The 22,869-nt window shown below is 36.6% G+C and overlaps 1 protein-coding gene across 2 annotated transcripts in view; it reads right to left on the bottom strand.

Annotated features, from left to right (window-relative positions):
* Positions 1-22,652, bottom strand: part of LOC122629758 — a 99,883-nt gene extending 77,231 nt beyond the window's left edge. Inside the window, exon 1 of one of the 2 annotated variants that reach the window (XM_043813517.1) lies at positions 22,102-22,652. In XM_043813517.1, the coding sequence (XP_043669452.1) occupies positions 22,102-22,177 (76 nt within the window). In that variant the 5' untranslated portion in view covers positions 22,178-22,652. The remainder of the gene's footprint in view (positions 1-22,101) is intronic. The other variant, XM_043813518.1, reaches the window with a different exon arrangement.
* Between the last annotated feature and the right edge of the window lie 217 nt (positions 22,653-22,869).

Here is a 22,869-nt window from a genome sequence, read left to right as displayed (position 1 = left end):
AGAGAGAGAGAGAGAGAGAGAGAGAGAGAGAGAGATACTCTCTCAACTATTCAACGATAATTAATTCACTCGACTGACTCGCGATTTTACTTGCCACTCATGTCGGAGAATCCTCGTAAAATCCAGCAAAAACGCGTCCACGGAAATGGTTACACGTCGCGTTTAGGATAAAAGCTAATTCGTATTGCGTCGCCTAAACCCGAGGCAAAAGCTTTAAGCCACAACTAGTTTCCCGAATATTTTCTCTTTTCTGAGTATCAACGTGTATTTACACATGTAAAGAAAACGTATTAAAACGAGTGAAAGAAGTATCTTTATAAAGTACCGTGCGCATGTTCACGTTTGTATGCAGAGAGATAAATTAGATCAGTAAGATGGAAAGTTAGAACGTTGCTTGGAACGTACGATGAATCATGTAATCTAATTTTTTCCATCGAACGCTCGCTTGGAATGAATTCAACATAAACATGTTGAATAGTTTCTTTTAGAGAAAAAGGAGAAACGAAAGAAAAATTTATAGTAGTTCGCTATCGATAAATGTCTTCTGGTTCTTTTTCTTTTCTCTCCTTTCGTACTATTTTACGAGTTAAGTAATTAATCGGTGTAATTAATCTATATTCGATTAACGCTTAGTCGTTTCATTATTTCGAATTAGTTTAATTTCTTTTTCTTTCTTTACTTTTTCGTTCTATTTCTTCTATACGAATTGAATATCGATTTTAGAAGAATACTATAAAAAAGAAATTGGAGCGAATATGACGTATTCTTTTTTAAATAAAAAAGAAATAGAAAAGAAATAAAAAAATAATGAGAACGAACACGATGTATTTTTAAAAATATTTTTTTATATATCTCGATACTATATATTTTTTACAAAAGCGAATATATAGTTTCTCGGTATAAATACGTTTAAAGCGATAGATCACTCGAATGAAGGAAATTATAGCTACTTGTCTAAAACCGCTTAACGAAGATTTACGAAAAGGAAAGTACTTTGGAATCGACCCTCGGAATTACCGCGAAATGGTGAGTCCGCCGCAAACTTAGTCGTTCGATCAGTTTGTGTACTCGAACAAGTTAACTTCCGACCTTTCCTGCGTTTATCCGGAAAGGTGCCGACGTAGGAAACCACCGTAAAGCGACAGGAAATTAACCGTAAATAATTAAACAACCCGATTATTTGTTGTTCACTCACTGCATCACTTCGCAATTATTATTTAAGGATTAGTAAATAATTTTTTAAAGATTATTAACTCGACTTCTTCTTTCTTTATTTTGTCCTCGTTCGATACACGTGTTCTTCCTTTGGGACACGAAGAAAAGAAATCAAGAAAAAAGAAGATACCGAGGAACTTAGTCTTCGAGGTAAAACTTTCGACGGCCCTTGTCGTCGACCGATCAAACGTTAAACATGCTTACCGTGCACACCCGAAACAAGTTTTTCCAGTGAATAACTCAGAAAATTTTTCTACTTAAGTTTAACTCGCTACTCAGACCTCGAGGAAAGCGGATTATACGATTAATTTATTCTATTCGTATCTATGAAAATACGTTCCAAGAATATCGACGTCTCCTCGGATTAATTCTAAGAAAAAGAAAAGAGAGTTGAATTAACGAATTGCAAGAGAAGATAAAAAGGTAAGAAGAAGAAGAAGAAGAAAAAGGAAAAGTATGGCGACATTTTTTGAAGAATGAACTCGTCCTTTGATCCGGTCAAAGGTCGTTGCCTTTTAAATCATCGATGAAAAAGATTTCTCCTTTAATTTTATTATTCTTATGATTTGTATATACATGTATATACGTATATATGTCTATATGCATTATTATTATATTTATATTTATTAATTTTATATAATAGAGAAATGCTACATACGAAACGTGGAAAAGTTACTTGTAAAATTTCAATAGAATCGGTACGAATATGTCATTAATTATTATTATTAAAATGTTTATAACGAAACACATGATATTTTAAAAATAATTGAGAAATTTATTTGAATTTAAAAACGATGTATTTTCACAGCTTGTTAAAGTTTTCCAGAAAATTTCAATATCATCGATTCAATCGTTTCATTAATTTTTACCTTTAAATTGTATATAATAAAAAATATAGTATTTTGTAATCAATCAATCTATTTGAATTTATGAACTATAAAACGTCCAAATTTTCCTGTAAAATTTCGATAATATATTTTCTGCTGTTATAACATTTTTAATCATTAAATTGTTTGTAATAAAACCATTTTGAAATCAGTCTAATCAAAGTCTGAATTTATAGACAGCGATTCTTTCTATCGAAAATAAACTCTGTGTAAAATTTGATCAGATTAGGTTAAACTTACTTATTATAGTTCAAAAAAGTTTAAACACGTATATACTTACAAAACGTCACTATTCATAAAGAACTTGAAACAGAATTGAAAAATTTTACTTCTATCAAAAGTTATAACAAGCAAACGCTTTCCGCGATGGTGATTGCATAAGATATTCCCGACTGTCGTATCTGGAAAGCTCGGTCTTTCTTGACCCTCACGGAAACCCTTTATTAAAAGACATGGGAAGAAAGAAAGAGAGAGAGGGAGAGAGAGAGAGAAAGAGAAGAAAAAAGAGATGAAAAAGATGGAACGGAAAAGGGAGAAACAACCGCATAAATTATGCTTATGAGCCACTTCGTGTGTTCTGCCACCGTCATTTTAAAATTATACTTTTAAATATGGTAAAAAAAAAAGAATTATGTGATAGTAGTAGTGGTGATGGTGTTGGACAGGAGAAATGAGAGAAAGAAAGAGAGGCAGAGAGAGAGAGAGAGAGAGACAAAAAGGAAAAGATGAAGAAGTCCTTAAAAGGTTGCGGTTCTTCCGTGACGTATTATCCGCTAGAAACAGTAATTGTAGCAGCAGCAACGATGACCTTTGCAATTTGGAGAACGTGCCGTTGAGAATTTGTTAGACGGACGAGTTTAAAATCATTATTTTCGTTAAGAGTTCTGCTGGCCTTCACGTTGCGACCTCAGGAATAAATTTCAAGGATTATAGTAGAGTAGGTAGCAATCTTGTGCAAAGAATATTGGCTTCGTTCATCGTTGTAACCAAAGTAAAACGAAAGTTCGGCAGATTTCTTACGTAATTTTAACTTTCTTGTTGCAACTTCACGATAACGTTTAATGTTGTCGTTGAAAAACTTGACCTTTCTTGACTTTCTTTCATTTTTTCCTTCTCTCTCTCTCTCTCTCTCTCTCTCTCTCTCTCTCTCTCTCTCTCTCTCTCTCTCTCTCTTACTTTTTTTCTTTCGTTAAGCACGAAGGTTCATAACTATCGTCGTAGACATAACGGCAGTCAAATATTTGCCAGTTTCGTGACGACGAACAATGCTTGACCTTGTTACAAAAAAAAAAAGAACTAGAGCCTTATTGGCATAATATGTCTTATTGAAAATTAACGAGATGATCACAGAGTTTAAGCTCAAAGTGCGATAAGGATATTTAAGACGCAATGATATCCTCGAAAATTCATGAGACGAAATGCGATGCATTACGTTACTTTCTACTCCACCCACGTAACATCGTCGAGAGAAAGCAAAGCTAATTCATCAAGAGCTCGTTAGGCACGTTGTGTGACTAAAGCTATTAATAAATCTGCCCTGCGTATATTCCTGTTTTCGTAAAGATAACATACGATTACGTCGAGATATTATAAAATTTATCGTTCGCTCTTAGCATCGAGAAGACATCGAAGAGCTATCGTTTCAAAAACCCAAAGACGATGTGCTTCGTTCTAGGTCGTTTTTAAAATATTGAAAATTTCTTAAACTCTTTGATATCTAAGAGTAGAAAATTGGTTCATTAAAAAAAAAAGGAAAGGAAAAATGCTTCCTCTCGGTAAGTCGATGATTCGAACGATGACTTTCTTTCACCTTCATACGACGTGCGCTTTATGTGTATGTCAGCATATGTGAGAAAAAGAAAAAAGGATTGAAAAAGTAGGCAGCATATTCTGCTTTCCTTCTCTTTCCTCTTCGCCCTTCGCACGTGCGATTCGAAAGTAGATCTCTACCTTGAAGATACTTGACATTCTTTTCTCACAAGTCTTTCTCTCCGCTAGTTCCCTCTTTTCCACCGTCACTCTATTCTCTCTCGTTTTGTCTCGTTTCATTTTTTTCACCGTTTTTCACTCTTTCCTCTTTCTCGAGTTCTGCATCAAGCATTTTCCGCGTTAAATTGAAGCGATTGACTACTTCGATACCGTTCGAGTTTCTCTCTCTCTCTCTCTATTTCTTTTCCTTTCTCTCTCTCTCTCTCTTTCTCTTTCTTTCGTTCATCTATCGGGAGAAGATCAAGTAACCAACCGTCTTTTCTCCCTTTGACCGAGTGAGATTATGCAGCGAGTCAGTCATGTTACACGTTTGAAGTAGATGTTTGATTAACGAGTGAAAAGGTATCGGAAGAAAATTCTACGATGTATTCGTTTAAATCATTTTAAGAAATAATCCCGAACAAATTTCATGTAATGTAAATTTTTCTAAAGGTGTTTAAATGTAGAACATATATTTATGAAATTGTGATAACGATAATAAGAATAATAATTTTTACATATTAAAAAAGACGGAAAGTAAATTTGTATAAAAATTTCAACATAGACTCCTCGTTACAACTCGTGATCAAACGATTGCACCTCGTACCATTGCACCGTAATAATACGAAACGATCCTATTTCCTTTTCGGCTAACTCTTTATACTTTTTGCCTAATGCTACTCTCGCGTAGGTACCTTTTTTCCATCTCTTTTACAACAAAATATGGTAGCATACATTTCGGAAAACATATTATCTGAAATTAGACGAAGCTTTTCTCATTATTTGATTATTCGTACATCCATGCATATATCCATCCACTCGTGAATTACATCCGCTCATGTACTCGTCATTATATTTTCATATTTTCGCATAATATATAAGATTTTTATTAAGTTACCTAGTTTGAGCAACTTAGCAAGAAAAACAGGCATTGTGCTTCGATGCAAGTGACGTTTATTTTCATCGTTATTATTCATGTCCGTTCTTTCTCTCTCTCCTCTCTCTCTCTCTCTTTTCTCTTTCGAACATTAGCAAGCTGACATACATTAGTGTAACAAAGATAAATCTAAGTCAAGAAAGAAAGAGAGAGAGAAATAGAGAGAGAGAGAGAGAGAGAGAGAGAGAGAGAGAGAGAGAGAGAGAAATTCGCCGAGAGCAATGGAATTCTTTGGACGTGCTACGAGACATTTATAGATACATGAATTTGGTTGGTTGGATAAGATAGAGAAAAAGAGATAGAAAGTAGAAAGAGATGGGAAGAGAAGAAGGAGAAAGGCAATGGAAAGCTCGAACGGGCACGATTTTAAATTTTCCTTCCAATTAAAGCTACGCTGGGGACTGCCTTACGTGGGTGGAAAGCAGAACATGGGTAATAGCACAAGAGAAAAAGAGAGAAAAAAAGAGAGATTATAGGAGAAAGAGAGAGAGAGAGAGAGACAGACAGACAGACAGAGAAAGAGAGAGAGAGAGAGAAGGAGAAGCCACCCAGCACTTCGTCTAATCAGTTTTAAGGCGGATAGATTTTTAAGTCCGGAAACGTCGCCGAAAGTTTCACCTACTGAGTACTTTCTAGTGTGTTGCGGAGGAAGGAAGATAGATTAAGAAAGAAGAGAAAACGTGGTATGGGAGGAGGGAAAGTGGAAGAAAAGAGAAGTGAAGTAAGAAAGTATGTGATCCACGGTAATGGCCGACGCCTCGGAGTTCTCTGAAAAACTTTCGAACCGAAGGTGAGTCACTCTGTCCTCTTCTCTCTCTCTCTCTCTTTCTCTCTCTATCTATCTATCTATCTATCTATCTATCTATCTATCTATCTATCTTTTTCTATTTCTCTTGCTTTCCTTCTCGAAGGTTTAACAGCTCCTTTATCGTTGGACTTTCGTTGCCGTGCGAGGTGCAATCGTTATAAAAGCACCCAGAGTGCGATATAGAGCAGCAACCTACTCGACTTTCTCAACGGACTTGGAGTTATCTAACAACTGCAACCACCGTCATCATATTATATCGTTGCCATCGTTTTTTATTACTAGAAACACGAACGTACGAACTTTTTTGGATAAAAATCGTAGCTCGGTATTTGGGTGAATCAGATGTAAATCGTATTCTTCGAACGAAGAAAACGAAGACGATATCGGTGACCCAATACGTGATAATGAATATTCGTGAAAAAATTAATAATTAAAAGCGGATACACACACATACATACACTTTTATATATATATATATAAACTATAATAAATGAGTCTTCTTTCTCGTATTATTTTGATAGGATTAATTTATATTGATCATTCTTTTTTTTACTGTTTTCAAAGTTTACAAATTCTTCATATACGAAGAAGCATTGAAAATGAAAGTGTTCCATCTATCGTTTATCGAATGCAGGTGTGTGTGCATGTATATATATGTGTGATAGGAAAAGAAGATCTTTCTTTCTGTTCTCTCTTTTTTCCTAGAGAGAAACGAAGACGATTCCTTCGGCCAAAGGTATCGCATTTCGAACGTTCACGTCCATTACAGTCTGACGTATTAAGACGGTTCGCAAGCAAGCACCATTAATCACTATCGAAGAATCAATCACTTTGCACGGCACACGTCGAAACGGATAGCTTCGGTAGCTCCGTACGATTCTCCGAGTGAAAATTATCCTGACCGGTGAAGCGAGAGTGGCTGTTGTAAGAAGGGTGCTCGAAGTTGAACGGAAATACCAAGCTCCCTAGCTGAAACGGAGGCTAACCGAGTTCTCTTCGACGGACACACTTCGACGAGGACAAGCCAACTCCAAAATTGTACCTAAGAACTTGTCCCGTTTGTTCGCCGCAATATGATTAGAAGAGACGATGTTTCCCCTATGCAAACTTTGGTTTTAATAACTAAAATGATATTCATGCTTTTAATTCATTTGCTAAGAAAGAAGAGAAAGAGTAAGAATTTTTGAAGAAAAAAAAAAAGAACTAATAAAATACTGTATCTTTTTAGTTCGGTAAAGTAAAAAGAAAGAATAACCACTTGCAAAGACACGATTGAGAATAATTTTGTAAGGAAAAAATGTGTAATTTCCATCGTAAAGCGACCAACGTAAAATATTATATCGATATTTCGAGAATTTATGTCGGGATAGAAGCGAAGAACGTTTTAACGCAGCTCAGAATCCCATGGCAGTAAACTCTTCTTAAACCTATTTTCTTCCTCATTCCTGCTCTCCCATGAACCTCTTCTCTCTCTCTTTCCATCTCTTTCTTTCTCTTTAGATTGCATACGATTTTATCTTCCACGTACGCCTACGAAACGGTCAATTTTACCTTACAGTTTAAGCTTACCAACCCCGGAAAATTCGATAAAAATCTGATTGTTTTGAGGATGAAAATTTGAGGGAATATGAAGAAAGAGATAAATGATTACTCATATAAAATGCAAATATGAAACGTAGTGTAAAGAGTATATCTACAAATAGTAAAGATCGTCTTTCGAAGAATAACTGTTTCGTAAACGACTATATTTCACTTGGAAAAACAACAATCGCGTAACGAGTAAACAAGTAAACTGAGTAAGAGAGACGGATAGAGAAAGAGAAAAATAGAGACAGAACGATTAAATATTGTTAGCACGAGTATATAGCTGCTTCAGCAACAAACCGCACCTGCGTCACTCGTCCACCAAGCCCTTTCTCTATCTTTGTCTCTCTTTGTCTCTCTTTCTCTCACCGTCAACCCCTACGGAAAAAATATGATCTCTCGCAAACTCGACAGCAACGATTCGTCGTGACGTGGCACGAGGTAATGCGATCTACTCGGATTTGGCCGAAAGTTTAGCAAAAAATTCGTGTAGCATGATGAAACATCATACTAGTATAGTGTAAACATTTGAATTAAGAGAAGAAAGACGAATGAAGGGAAAGAGAGAAAAAGAGACTAGTTAATTAAACAGCTCACCTATAAAAGAGAGCGACGAGTTCAGGATACATTAATCGAGTCTTTCAACGTTGCCAATGAGATTATTTTCCGTGCGACGAGTCGCTGCTTGGTACTTCTTTTCCAAGCAAAAAGGACGGTCCTGTCTCTATGTGTCTGCCTATATGTGTGAACGGCCATTTTCTGGCTCTTTGAACCGCAAAAAAGTCGGCCTCGACCACAAGCGCACACATCGCACCACGTGCCACGCACTTGGGTATAACCCTTCTCCTTTTTTGATTCTCTCACTCTCTCTCTCTCCCTCTTTCTCTTCCTCTTTTTTCTCTTTCTAGCTTTTCCTTCTTTCCTTTCCTATCCTTCTTTCTACGGATGGAAAAGTCGTGGAAAGAGGGATAAAGTGGCAGTGATGGTGGTCGTGCTCGGTTGAGCGGAACCAAAACCGGAACGTATTTACGGAATTACATCCTGAGACTTCTTCCTCCCTTTGTGTCTTTTTCCGGCCTCTCCTCTTTGTTACTCTCATTTTCTCTTTTTCTCTTTCGCTTGTTCTTTATTTCTATCTATCTATTCTTTTTACGAAGTTTCTTTTTCGATGTTAAACCCCGACAACCGCTTAAGATTCCCTCTTCGATGCTAACTGACAAACCGTTTCGACGTAACCTTTCTTCTTCTTCTTCTTTTTCTTCTTCTTCTTCTTCTCTTCTTCCTCTTCTTCTTCTTTTTCTTTTTATTTTACTATTTCTTTTTCTATCTCGAACGAGCGTCCGTCCAAGCAATAAAATTTGCATGGATTTTCTGGATCCTTACCGTTGAGAGTTTCTCTATACGAGTTTTCTGCTACGTTCTCTCTGTCTCTGTCTATCTCTCTTTCTTTCATTCTTTCTCCAAAGAGAAAGAGAAAAGTCGTGCACGTACACGGGAAGATCGCCGCGATATCAGCTCAACGTGTGTAAGGTGATATTTGCATGAAAGCATGAAAAGAAAATCAAGACAGTCGAGCTCTCGTTTTCACGTATGAATTGCATTGTAGGTCTAGAAAAACGATCGTCGACGTCCTGTTTTGTTGGTATTACTCTATTTCATTTTTAACTGTACTCTCTTTCTTTTTTCTTTTCGCTGCGAAGTATCAAACGAGAGGTAGGACTAAAAAAAATTATGGTAAATATTATAGAATGAAAATTTTCATATTTGGTACGAAAGAAAAAAAATACAAAGAGAAGGGTAGTTAAATTCTGCGTTAAGAAAAAAGAAAAAGAGAAAAAAAACAGTACAATTACGAACATACATAGATTTGAATAAATATTGAAAGTGGAGAATAAATGATAACTAAGATGAATAGAAAAATGAAATAAAACTCGTAATTGTTCTTTAAAGAGAGAGAGAGAGAGAGAGAGAGAGAGAGAGAGAGAGAGAGAGAGAGAGAGAGAGAGAGAGAGAGAGAGAGAGAGGGAAAGAAAAAAAAGAAAAGAAATCGATAATTTTTCAATGCTTTCACATGTGCATCGATTCTAGATATGTTTTCTTAGCCAGTCTCGGGACCGTAATCGAATAGAAAATAGTGGATTAACGTTGGGAGAGAGAAAAGAGGAGAAGAATCGAAATACGAAGAATTATAGACCCAGTAAAACGAATGTGATAGAGAGAGAGAGAGAGAGAGAGAAGGAAAATGAATTCGAACGTCCGATGGAGAATTAAAGCATTGAAACGAGAAGTACCATCGCATTTGAGTTTTGTGAAATTCCACAAATTTTACTGTTTGCTTGACATTATTGTTCTCGACGATAAAAACTATTTCACTGATTTTTATCTCTTCTACGTTAATTTCTCATTTTTTTTTTTTTATTGAGACATAATTATCCTGCTATCTTCAGACAAGTTTTGTTATCAATACAAAGCCAAAGAGAATAATCGTTTTTCTTATCGAGAATTTTCTTCTTCTGAACGTTGATTGCACTAATTAAAGAGCGCAGTGACCCGAAAACTAAACGGAGAACCAAGGAGGTAAAGAAATCGCGTGAATCGAATGATCTGTGAGAGATGAGAAAAACGAATAGAAAAAAGCGAAAGAAGAAGGTATTGATTTGTTGAAAGAAAAAAGATCGAAAACGCGTTGATGTTTTTCTAAACTAGTCCATCAATGATAGGAAAAGGGAAAAATGGAAAATCTCTCTCATTTCGTACTTCGATTTTAACCGAACGAATTCACCTTTTGTCGTATTTCGAGCTTACACGTCATTTTGAACTACGGAACTTTCATATCAGAACGCCAGCTTTGCGAAGCGTTCGACTGTTCATACAAATACTTTTTCTGTCTCTCTCTCTCTTTTTTCACTTGATTCATTCAGAAAGCACTGAAAGAAAATTAAATCTAATGAGACGATTATCGCTTTATTCTCGACTATCAGCCAATGCATAATTTTTCAGAGAGAATGAAAACTCAATAACAAAAACAAGCTGTTTTGACAAGTCATCGACAGCTCGATGCTCGTGACAGATACCTTCCACATTTCTCGAAATGTAGATTAGCGAGCGACAATTGACAACCAGAATAATAATATTCGAGATCGGTTGGTGCAGATAGCAATTACAGGTCGGCGAACTGAGCAATAATAATCCAAATTAATCCGTACATATCGCGATTACAGGTCAACGACCTAATTAATAACGGCTGAAAACGTTCCCAAAGATGATACGAGAAGTTTGCAACTGGCGATGATTGCTATTCGATATCTTCAAGATGACACATGACTACATTATTACCTCTGCTATCTCACTTTGCATTTTATCTTTCGAGTTTAGTCACTATCTACTTTATTTGACGCACTATATTGAACGTTATATTGGAATTGACATATTCCCAAATTTGTTGTACAATAAACACTCTTTCGTGTTAAAAACTGTAGTAATTTTTTCGTTCATTCTTCGATCATTCTTTCGGAACCTTTAACCTTTTCAATCTTATACGGGTACTCTTTTATACAAGCGTTGGCAAAATCGATATTAAAAAAGAAATCATATTACAAATATTTTTTTTTCTTTGTTATCGACACGATTGTCAGCTTATAAAATATATACATACGTACATACTTTCATAATAACGTGATATAAGCAACTGTATATACGAATAAAAGTAATTTTCCTAAACTTTCAAAACGACAAACGAAACAAACGTTCGCATTTCGTTGAAACTTCTCTTTCGTATATTTCTTTTTTCTTTTTCCATCACGATGCAAAAGCCGTGCTTTAACCCCCTTTTTTTTGTCATTTCAACTCACTGCGAGCGACAGTTTTCACTTGAAAGTTTCTATGAAAATACGAAACAAAATGTCGGTCCGTTTTACGCGAAGGATCGGACTTTTGGAGAACATCCATATTATTCAACCCTAAAAATCACTTTATACTCAAATCCTATCATTTCTCTAATTCCTTTGAACAGTTTATCGTTCTTTTCCGTGGATCTACCATCTCATAAATCTCTCCCTCCCACTCACTCCCTTCTCAAGAGTTTTCTTTCTTGTTCTTACGAAAACCCCAATATTAAATCCACGAAGACCTTCGTCAAGTTCAAAGTCAAAGATCGTAAGCTATCAACGATATAACAGTACAAACATTTCCATCGACAATTTAATTCAATTTAAACCCACGATCAATCGATCGATCCATCGAGTTTGTATCACGTAATTAATACGGAATGAAACAAAGCTTTCGGAAACATAACGTTATCCTATTACTATCGATGGATTTATTAAACGTTATAATAAAACCTGAAAATCTTGTTCAATCGAATTAAATCATTAACGATACGAGTATTACATTTAATTCATAACGCTCCTATCCGTAATTATCCTAACACATACCAACCGAAGGTATTATCTCTCTTTCTCTTTCTCTTTCGTATCAATATATAATAATTTTATCCCGTTGCTTTCATCGATATTTAAACTCTCGGCACACTCGAACGTCTGATATCAACGACGAACGGCAAATATTGAAAAGAATAAAGATAAAACAGGAAAAAAGAAAAAGGGTACCACGCTTGTATCGTAAAGTAAAGATCATAAATTCTATTTCTTTTTCTCTTCTCTTCTTTCTCTCTCTTTCTCTTTTTCCCTCTGTTTCTTACTTTCTGGAATTTCTTTGGAAAACTCTTGTAGAAGATACGCGTATTCGAGAATCGTCGGGTACATCTGTATATACACACCGGGTGGACGACAAATCAAGATCAGCTGGCTAGGCGAGGGTGCGACTCCGCTCAAACGAGGCCATCCACACTGAAATCGAGTATATCGTAGGCGAGTAGGCGATCGAGTTGGTATAATAAATAAGACTTAAGAGGGGTCACGTTCACCCTATCGATGCCCTTACACGTAATCTTGTACGAGCTTCGAGCCGTTCGGTTTACCATTTCTCCGAATATACTCCCTGCTAACCGTTTTGACGCTTTACGACGAAGGGAATCGAGCACGCATTCGACATTGCTATACGACGATGAAGAAGCGTCGGAGAAAGCTTAAATTTATATTACGTCGACGAATCTTTTAAAAGTAATCCGTTTTTTTGTTTTTTATTCTTTCTTTTATATCTTCCCGTTTCACGATTACATTTTAGGGAATTTCATACGTTACAATGTTTGTACGATCGAACTTTCATAGATTACTTTAAAACGTAAATTGATTTTCCAGTAACTTTGTTAGTTAAAAACAATTGCGACAGTAAATGTTTTCAAACGGATTGTTTTTTTTTTCGTACGAGCGAACTTTTATTGATATCATAAACAAAATTATTTTCAATTATACTTTTGTGTCGTATTTTTCTTTCTCTTTCTTCTTTTTTTTTTTAATAATGAATAAACCTTTTTAACAGTAACACTTTTTTTTATAATGAAATAAGCCTAAGTTGATATTTTATTCTGAAATCGAATTAATCATTTCCATCAGCGAGGACTATTCGCGAAGTGACGAATTTAAAAATAGCGAAGAAAAGAGAAATCGTTGGAACGTTGCAGGCGTTGGTGGGAACGATCAATTATATGGCAGAACGGGTTATATCGTGAAGGAGATCAAATCGGTGCAATAAAAAGGACTTGAAAGTAGCGAGCTTTATCGATATCCTTACATATAACCGAGAAAGAGAGAGAAAGAGTGCGCACATATATATATATGTGCCGACTGGGAGTTCCACTTTACGAGGAGTCTCAAAGTGGCGCGTATCGGTAATCGAGTAGAGTTCTCTTCGAGGAAATTTTTCTTCGAGGCTTTTCGAAGTCGAGAAAATCTCTAACGGATAAAGCCAAAAGGCCTATAACCCGTACGATGAACGTATATTTTATACATGTATCTACATTAAACTCATCTATTACGCACCGCAAAACAGATATGTTCCTTCTATGTATATTATTTCTATATTTATAAATACTTTATAAATATTTTCAACAATCACAAATCTAAACTTATCTATTAGGAAATAAGCAGTATTTTATAATAACTAATGAATGATATTATATACAAGATATTTATATTGGTTTACATTGATTGAAAAGAAAAAGAAAAGTCATAAATTTTTAAGGGCTATCTTATCGTGTAATACTTCATGTAACATAAAGTACATCTCTTTCGAAGGAAAACATTTTTATCGTCGACCTAGGTAAGCGACTTCATACGAATGGTTATTAATAGTATGAAATATGTGGAAAGAGTGTGCGAGTAGGAGGACCGCATCCACCTAAGAAAGATAAGTAAACCGAACGATTCGTTTCCTTTCCGATAACAGGAACGTCGTTCGTTTTAGAGTACGAAACGGAGTTCGACGTTTTCGCCATTCTCCGTTCGAGAAGCATTTCCAAGGAGCGGAAAGGTCATGGAAGGGAATTCCACTTTGAAGGGAGGACCCGAGGCAAAACGATAGACGATCCCGGTTCGATTGGAAGAAAATCATCCGACGACTAACAAACTAATTGACTTGATTTTCTCTCCTCTCGTCGTTTTAAGATAGGAAAAGGACGAGGAAAATGAAAAAGAGAGAACAGGTAGAAAAGACGTCTCGAAATTCGCGAGACCTTTCGGCGATGGTGGTGAATGTAACAATTTGAGAACTATGAATAAAGAAAACGGGCGTAGATTTGGTCCAGCTTTCCCATCTCTCTCTCTCTTTCTCTCTCTCTCTCTCTCTCTCTCTCTTTCCTCTCTCTTTCATCCAACCTTTCTCATCTTGCCATTACGACGAAAACTTCATCCGTACGGAGATCGTAACGAGCTCTGATTCCGGTCTGGTAACGTGGTAAGAGAAACACTCCGGAGACACCTCCAGCGAAACTCGCTTTCTTTATCTTCTCTTTCATTCTCCTCTCTGTCGTTACCATATACTGAATCTTTCTCATCTTCTCTCTCTTTCTCGAACACGTAATCATTCTTTTTCTTATACCCCTGACAGCGTAATTATTGCAGAACGAAGTTAAGCCACCTTCCAACTTTACGTATTTGTTTTTTTCCTTCTTCTCCCACCCCTTCTTTTTTTCTTTCTCATTTTCTATATTGTTCCCTCTATTCTTTCTCTCTCTCTCTCTTTCGCGTGGAATTTTCTACTACGACGGTATCTTCGTCTTCACCAGTTCTTCGAACTTTCTTATTCATGAAAGAGTATTTGAACAATCTGGTATCAACTATAGCAAATCAATATCCTCAAAAGAGATCGATACGCACGTACATTCCTTTCGTTTAAATAAAAAGATAAAATTTATGAAAAGTACTTAAATGAAGAGTTACTTAAATTAATACATCGAATCGTGCTTCTGTCGTCAATAATGTAGGCTGCCGAATAATTAATTTTGTTTAGCGAATAAGAAGCAATGGGAAGAGGTAACGAAGAGAGAAGGAAGGATGTTTATACATTCGTGTACAAAGTCGATAATTGCGGATTAATCCAGAAATCACGTCGATCGTTCGCGAAACTTGCTCTATGATCCTCGTGATCTCGTCGAGTGCATTTAATGCAGTTCGCCGAACGACTCATACAAAATAGCGCGATTAGTTTCCATATGGTGTCCCGCCCCTTTCCTCTCAATCCTCGTTCATCGATTCTCCTCGTGTTCGATAAAAGCTCGGAAGGATAGAGAGTGCACGCTCGATGACAGCACGTTAACGCTCTGTTCGTTCTTGCACGTACGAGCTCTCCACTTTCCCGTTAATTTCGATGTCGTTCGTTTCCTCATAAATGCACATTACTTAACACATTATCGACGTGTACAATTTTACAGAAACTGTGCACCGAACTGTATAACGATTACTTTTCAATGATTTGATATTCTTCCGACATATGTAAAAAAAAATATTTCATGCTTATTTAATTTTTGTTGTTGTATATTTTAATTATAAAATATGTATATTTAATCGATGCGTAATTCTTTTTTTCGAGAAGATTTCTCCTTTTTTCTCTGTAATGTTCTAAGAAAAGAAGCTATTATGTCATTCTCGAAAGTGGCTATTTTCGTCAATAGTCTTCCTTATCAGATCAATATGTTTGTTACAAAATTTTTATATATTATTAAAATACATATTTTTCAAATCTACACGGAATATTTCATGATAAAATATTGCTTTTGTGAGCTACAATATGCTTCACTGTCAATTTTTGCTTGGAAAACATTACTATCCGGGCGATCAATTTCCGGTCAAACATAATTTTTTAAATAAAAAAATTCCTACACCATTTTAAACGACACGATTGTAGTTTCAGTTGCCTTTTAATAGGTTTTTTTTTTTTTTATCTTTTCATAAATACTGATATTGATCAATAAAATTCTACGTACAACTAAAAGCAATCGTACCTGAGACTTTCTATAAATATTTCAAGTCACTTTAAATCAATAATTCGAATTTTGATGTAATAATTTAGGAACATATTCTTGAGATTTCAAATATTAAAATATAAAGATGAATATATAAAATCATTTATTTCGAAATCTTTATAATGGCTCTACTTTTAAAAATAAAATTATCCACTTGTATCGAACTACTTTTATTTCTCTCTTTACCTCTCTTTCAATTTCGTCGAAAGAACAGCCAATTCACAATTATTTCACTGAGATGAATTCACATTTCATCCATGGTTTGAATTGAAACGAACTGCCAATGGATTTGTACAATCGTTTCTCTTTGTTCCTTCTTCTTCTTTACATCCTTCATCTATTCCATTTTTCATTATTGCTTTTTGAATGACTAACCGTTAATTAGACAAAAAAAGAAAATATTTAATGTCTCATTATCAAACGACGATTTGAATGCGCACATACTCTTTTCGTTCGATTTCTTTCTTTTGTTTTCGGAACGATACTCTTTCCACGATGTCCGCAGGGATATGGACGTTAACGTAACAGGAGGATGAGAAGGAAATAGAAGGATTTTTGCATTCATTTATATTCATTCATTTTACGTTACATTCATTTCGTATTCCGTCGGATATCCTCTCGATAGGAAGGAAATTTTTCGAAAGCGCCGATCGGTTTTGTCTCTCTTATATATGTGTATATATGCATATATATATATATATATATATATATATATATATATATATATATATATATAAGAATGATAGTTGGACGAAAATGCAGATATGATAACTTTGCGTAAATGTTAAAAAATAAATGCGAGCTCGTCGATGAGAAATACGAAAGTATACTTATGTAAGATACTTAAGTATATATTCAATCAATCGATTATTCGTATATATTGTATGAACGTTTAATTCTTCGTATCTTCGAAACGAGATCCATTTTTATTCCATAGAAAGAAGAACTGAAAGAAGGAAGGAGTAAAGGGATAGGAAAAAGTGAGAGAGGAAAAATAAGGTAGCAGCACGCATGGAGAAGTAATATCTTACCGAGCATACATAGTCAACGAGGTAAGCGATGGAAAAATCACGGCTTGACGTGACGGACGCGTCTCGACGTCGGACGAAAAGAGTAGATGAGAGAGAAAGAGAGAGGGAGAGAGAACGAAGTGCCAAAGGCTGACTGAGAAACGAGCGCTCGTGAAAACTAACGCTTCGCCGTTATAGAAACGTCCTTCGAGGATCAACGCGACTGTTATGCTCGATCGAGTTGAAATAATTCGATGAAAAATTAAGCTCGATTCTCTATCGAGGACTATCTATTCGCTTATCTATTATTTTTCGTTTCAATATATACGAGAGAGACTCGAAAAATTCGAGTAATGGAGGGTGTAGTATGTAGATGGGAAGATACTAGTACAAATATTCGATCATGTGACTAATTATAAGTATACGTTGTAATTTTTAGCATAACTGGATCATTAGTTTCTGAAATATCGTCCGAACAAGTGATTCAATTGCGAGAAAATACAGAGTATGGATTAAAATTGGTTTTCGCATCGCCGTAGTCAAGTTCCTCGTTAAACAAGAGAGAACACCTGAACACCATTTTGGGAGAGATGTCTGCGGTTTACGGAGACTCTCTTGCCCTCGGAAAACCATGGTTTACAAATGGCGTAAACTTTTCAAGCAAGACAGTGAGTCGATTGAAAATGACCACTACCCGGGATAATCCGTTGAGGTCATATCATTTGACGTTGTCGAGAAAGTTGAAAAACTTGATTGATTATAAGTATAAGGATGTTGCAATAATTGGAAAGTATTATGGTGATCTGATATAACAATAAAAAAAAAAGGTATACAGGAATAAAAGGAAAGGAAAATAGATCAATGGAGATTTTACTTCCGCAAGAAAAAGCGCACGTGTACGAGAGCAATGTTTCAATGATTGTTATTTACAACTGTGACTCCAAAAAGTTGAATCACTCTCCGTACAATCCAAACCTGGCTCTGTTCGATTATTATTTGTTTAGAAATATGAAAAAAGAGCTTCGAAGGAAGAAATTTAGGAATCATAAAAAGAGTTTGCAATTTCGGCCTATTTTGATAGAGATAAAACATTTGTTTTTGTGAGTATGAATAAGCTGATTGAACGATCTGAAAAACGTATTGTAATTAAGGGAGTATATATAAAAAAAAGAAGAATTGAAGGTGAATTTTTATTTGCCTCTCTTCACTTTTATTTCATGAAATTTTTTACCTCTCCTCGTATACAGATTAATTTTTTTTAAAGCTATTATAGTACCTTATCGATATCATGCTGCATTGTTTGTTATTTCTTACTGTTTTTTTTTCAAACAAATAACATAGATAAATCTATGTATCTTTCTCGCATACTGTAGCTTTATCTAATCGGGACTGCTATCGAAAGGATAGAAAATGTTTAAGCCTGACGTATTCGAGGCGATCATGTTCGATGGACAATCGTTATTGAAATAATACTGTAGATAAACAAGAACATATGAAGGATAGGAAGAAAAGGAAGAATTTAAAAAGCATCCGTCTGGTTCGAGCGATCGATTTAATCGGATCAATCCGACGCGTTTCGCGTATCTAGCTGGCAGCGACAAGAATGGCGGAGGAAAAAGTTTGAAAAGTCGATAACGTAACCGATCGACTTTTATAATAAAAGAAATAAGAACGAAGGAAAGAAAAAAAGAAAATGAAAAATAAAAAAAAAAAGAAAAAAAGAGAGAAAGAGAAAAAAGAGAAAAAAGAAGAATATGAATAGGTATTATGATTGAAAATCTTATCGTTCAAGGGAAAATGTTGTTATTCGTGGACAATGTTGAATATCCACGTTAATTTCGTGCTTCGGGAAGTCATTTCTCTTTTCGTTTCGAGATTCAGAAGACTTTTCCTCCGGTTGAGTGTTAGGAAGGGAGGTAAAAGAATATAACAAGAAGGAGAAGGATACATAGATATACTAACTCGTGGTAAGAGTTTTGTAGAAAACAGAGAAAGAGAAAGAAGGAGAATACGAAAGAAACTCTCCACTTGAATACTAAAGAAGAATGAAATCTGCCCACTAAAATAGAGAAAATAGAGAAAAGAAAGGAACATGTAGTGTACGTGGTGTAACTCCATACAATATTACTGCGATTATCTTTAGTTATTTAAAAATCTAATAAAATTTAAAAAGATAAATAAAGAAAAGTTCTAAAAAAAAATTTATTATACTTGGAATTATGAATGTTACATTCATAATAGGAAAAGAAATATAAAAAGTAATTTTCAACAGAAAGCTATTTCCAGTTGGTCACGTTACACGATTTACTTCCCATATACAACATCATCTCGCGTGATCTTATTGTTAGCTCGACTCTTTGAATTATACTTTGCTCGGCTCGCACGTACCAAAAGAAAGTGTCGACAAATCCTCGCTGTGATGGAACTTTAGCTCGATGAGAAGCAAGAGGTCGATAGACGACAACGACGACGACGATGACGACGACGACGACGACGACGACGACGACGACGACGACGACGACGTTAAAAGAAGAAGGATGGAAAAAAGGAAGGACCGAGAAGAAAAAAGGTGAATCGATTCGAGGCACGTACGTCGAAGGATACAGAACGAGTTGGAAGATGAAAGAATCGTCGCAAGCCAGGACGTGGATTTCGGATGGTTTCGTTATTCGACTTTTTTTGAAACTTGGCGAGGCTTCGTACATTCGTAAAGAAGAGAGAAATATATATATATAGAAACAGAGAGAAGTACAGTGATAATCAAGGATAAAACAGAATATAACCCTTGGTTCTTCTCTATAAAATGAAGGAAACGTAGGACAAGTCAAGGGAGAAAGAAAGAGACAATGAGATGGAAGACGATGATAAAAAGGAGGAAACGTTGTTCCTTTTCTCTTGAGACTGGAGAGAAACAGCAGAGAGAGAGAGAGAGAGAGAGAGAGAGAGAGAGAGAGAACGGCGAAAGTCGAAAGGAGTCTGGAAACAAAGAGAAGAGAAGATGAGAAGGTATCTATAAGGCTTGCGGAACAATCGCGATGCCTGGAGTAGTCGATGAGGTCTGTAAAGTTGCCATCCGAAGTACCCCCTTCATTAACGTAGATATGTATATACTGAGTATCCTTGCTGTGTCTACGATCATGAAGAACAGGAGGACTTCTCGTGGCTGTCTCGGCAAGAAGAGAGAAAAGGAAAAAGATAGAGATAGAGAAAGTGTCCTGAATACTCTCCGTCGGCTGCCTCGAGGAAATCATCCGAGTTCGTCTCCCTTTCCGAGTTTGATTCCGAGTGTGCTGGTACTCTTCTCTCTCTCTTCCTGGACGTCCATTGGGACAAAAATAGATCTTCGTAGAAGGATCGTCTAGCAGGATTTTAATTCAAAGGATCGCCGGACGAAGGCCGTCTGTCTGATGTCCGACGAACCGTACTCGACCCAACTTTCGATCTTCTTTATTCTCTCGTACATTGAGAAAGAAGAGAAGACATTGCTAGTATTTACTCTTCTTTTATCCTGTCTCGAATCGAAGGAAGAGTTTCAGGAAAAATCCAAAAGAGGTTCCTTTTCCGAAGTCAGAGATATTCCTTGAAAGTCTTAGATCGAATACGAATGGTTCAGCGATTCTCTTTCCCTTATTCTTGCACTCGAAGAAGTTATCGCTGGTGTTATTGTAAGGCGGAAGAGAACCGTGGCTCGGTTAATTTGATAAAGCAATTAGATGTAATTGCGAAGCGGCGTGCGCGCCAAGTTTAGTTGGAGGTTGCTCACTGTTATTCTCAACGAAAACGACAGAAAGAGAGAGAGAGTGAAAGAGGAAGGGAGGGAGGAAGAGAAAGAGAGAGAGAGAGAGAGAGAGAGAGAGAAAGAGCAAGAAAGTGAGAAAGAGAAAAACGAACACGGTCAGGAGAAATGAAATAATATAGACGCGGCGCCGAAACGAGACAAGGAGTGGGAAATACAATTACCGGTTAAAATCAACAAAGTAACGAGGGATGGGAGTGTATTCGATTAAGGTCAACTCGTGATTGGCCTTTCTGAGTAGGAAAGGAAAAGTGGAATGAGTGAAGATAGAAATAGAGACAGAAATCAATGTCTCCTTGTCGTAAGGAAAAGAAAACTCCGTTGAGGTTCGAAGGAGCGCGTTACGCAGATTTCGAAAAGTGCCTGAAAGATAGAAATATGAAAGGGGGAAATAGGAAGGAGAAAGAAGAACGGTCCGTATATACATAGATATCCACGTATGTATATACTTATACATTCCTTCGCACATTCACGACGATTTTCACGTAGCTCGCCTCGAGAAATCCTCGAATCCTATCCACTCGTTTTTGGAAGTTGTGGCGCTCAGTCTTGCGGAAGAGCCACGGATAGGAAAAAGCGAAGATCTGCTTCGGAAAATTCCAAGGATAGAGAGGCTATTGGATACAGGCCGAATCCGAGAGACGGGACTCAATAAGGCGTATCGCATGAGATATGGAATGGAAGTGGAATTCCGTTAAGACGTCTACGAGAGATCGAGAGTGAGAGAATAGCTCGTCAGGGATTTCGAATGTACCATAATTCGCTGCTATCTTTATTAATAGGAACAAAATGTGTTTGAAGACGTCCGCATTCAACCGTTAAGAAGGTAAAGAGGAGAGAAAATATTCTAGAAAATCGAAGAACTTCTCTTCTCATTCTTGGTAACCATCTTGTAGAATACTTTGGGTTATAAAAGAACGTTTCGTAACATAGATGTATAGTAACCATCGAATTGCGAAACGAATTAATCGAATATTTTCTCGGCTTACGTTGATTCTAACGTATTAGGATAATCCCTGACAGCTGCGAATAAAATACGTGAGAAAGTTAGGAGACATGATGGTAGTAACATCGGGAAGAGCTAAGGAGACCAAACGTTCACCGCTACCACCGGAGTTTAATTCCGGATAAAATCGTAAGAAGGATCGAACTAAGAAGGATTTCTTTTCTCGCCACGATCCGTCCCGAACACCAAGCTCTCGTATCTCTTTTCGTCGTCCTCGTTCCTTTTCCTTTTCTTATTTTTCTTTACTAAAAATCCATTCCCCGATATCGTCCGACGTATCAACGAAATCCATAGACGTTTTAGCGTATCCCGAATACGTTCAAAATTGTAGCGGCAAACTTTTCATCCCGAACATAACACAACGATCGATACCAATACAACGATATACGATCGATCGATACACCGCATCCGATGAGAATCTATTCTCGAGATTTCGAAATTAGGCTCGATATCACATTTCGAAAAACTTACCCCCCACTATCAGCAGCAGATGAAACAGAGTACGTCGCACTTTCCCGCATTTCCTTCTAGTCGAGTCTTTATCCATCCTGCCGAGAAGTAAATCTTCTATGTTTACTCTCGATCGATCTTCCGAGTCTTCTCTTCCACTTCTTTTCTTTATCTTCAACGTTCACCGAGTCACCGTTCACCGTGTCGCGTCAATCGGCGCCTTTCGCGCCACCGACTGTCATCGAGATGACTCGACGATCGATGATGCTTCGATCGATTTTTTTTTTCTTTTCTTTTCTTTTTTTTTTTTTAACTCGTCTCACCGATTTCTTAACGATCACTTCTCGATGTTCGATAGATCTATAAGAACGTATGATCTCGTTAGATCACCACTTTGTTGCAACCAGCAATTTCGACCGGTAAGATCGATGAGGTGACATTAACACGAATAAACACTTAAAGTAAGAAAAACGATCACGATTAGCACGATGCGATTACGGACAAGAACGAGAGGAGGGCGCAGCGCGAACGCGATAGTTCCTGACTTGCAACTGACGAGGGATGCTGCACGAAGAGTTTGCGCCAGTTTTGCGCCCGCGCACAGAATCCTTACTCCCCTTTGCCCTGCCAGCCTCCCAGTCAGTTAGTCATCCCCCCAATCTCTCTCTCTCTTTCTCTTTCTCTCTCTCTCTCTTTCTCTTTCTCTTTCTCGTTTCTACCTTCTCTACCCCATTGTCTCTGTCCGGCTTACGCTCATTCATCCACCCCTTCCCCTCCCTTCGCCTCGAT

Source organism: Vespula pensylvanica, chromosome 6 (assembly GCF_014466175.1).
Source record: "Vespula pensylvanica isolate Volc-1 chromosome 6, ASM1446617v1, whole genome shotgun sequence".
Lineage (NCBI taxonomy): Eukaryota > Metazoa > Arthropoda > Insecta > Hymenoptera > Vespidae > Vespula > Vespula pensylvanica.
The sequence above is the reverse complement of the archived record's forward strand: the minus strand, read 5'-3'. Positions and strand labels throughout refer to the sequence as shown.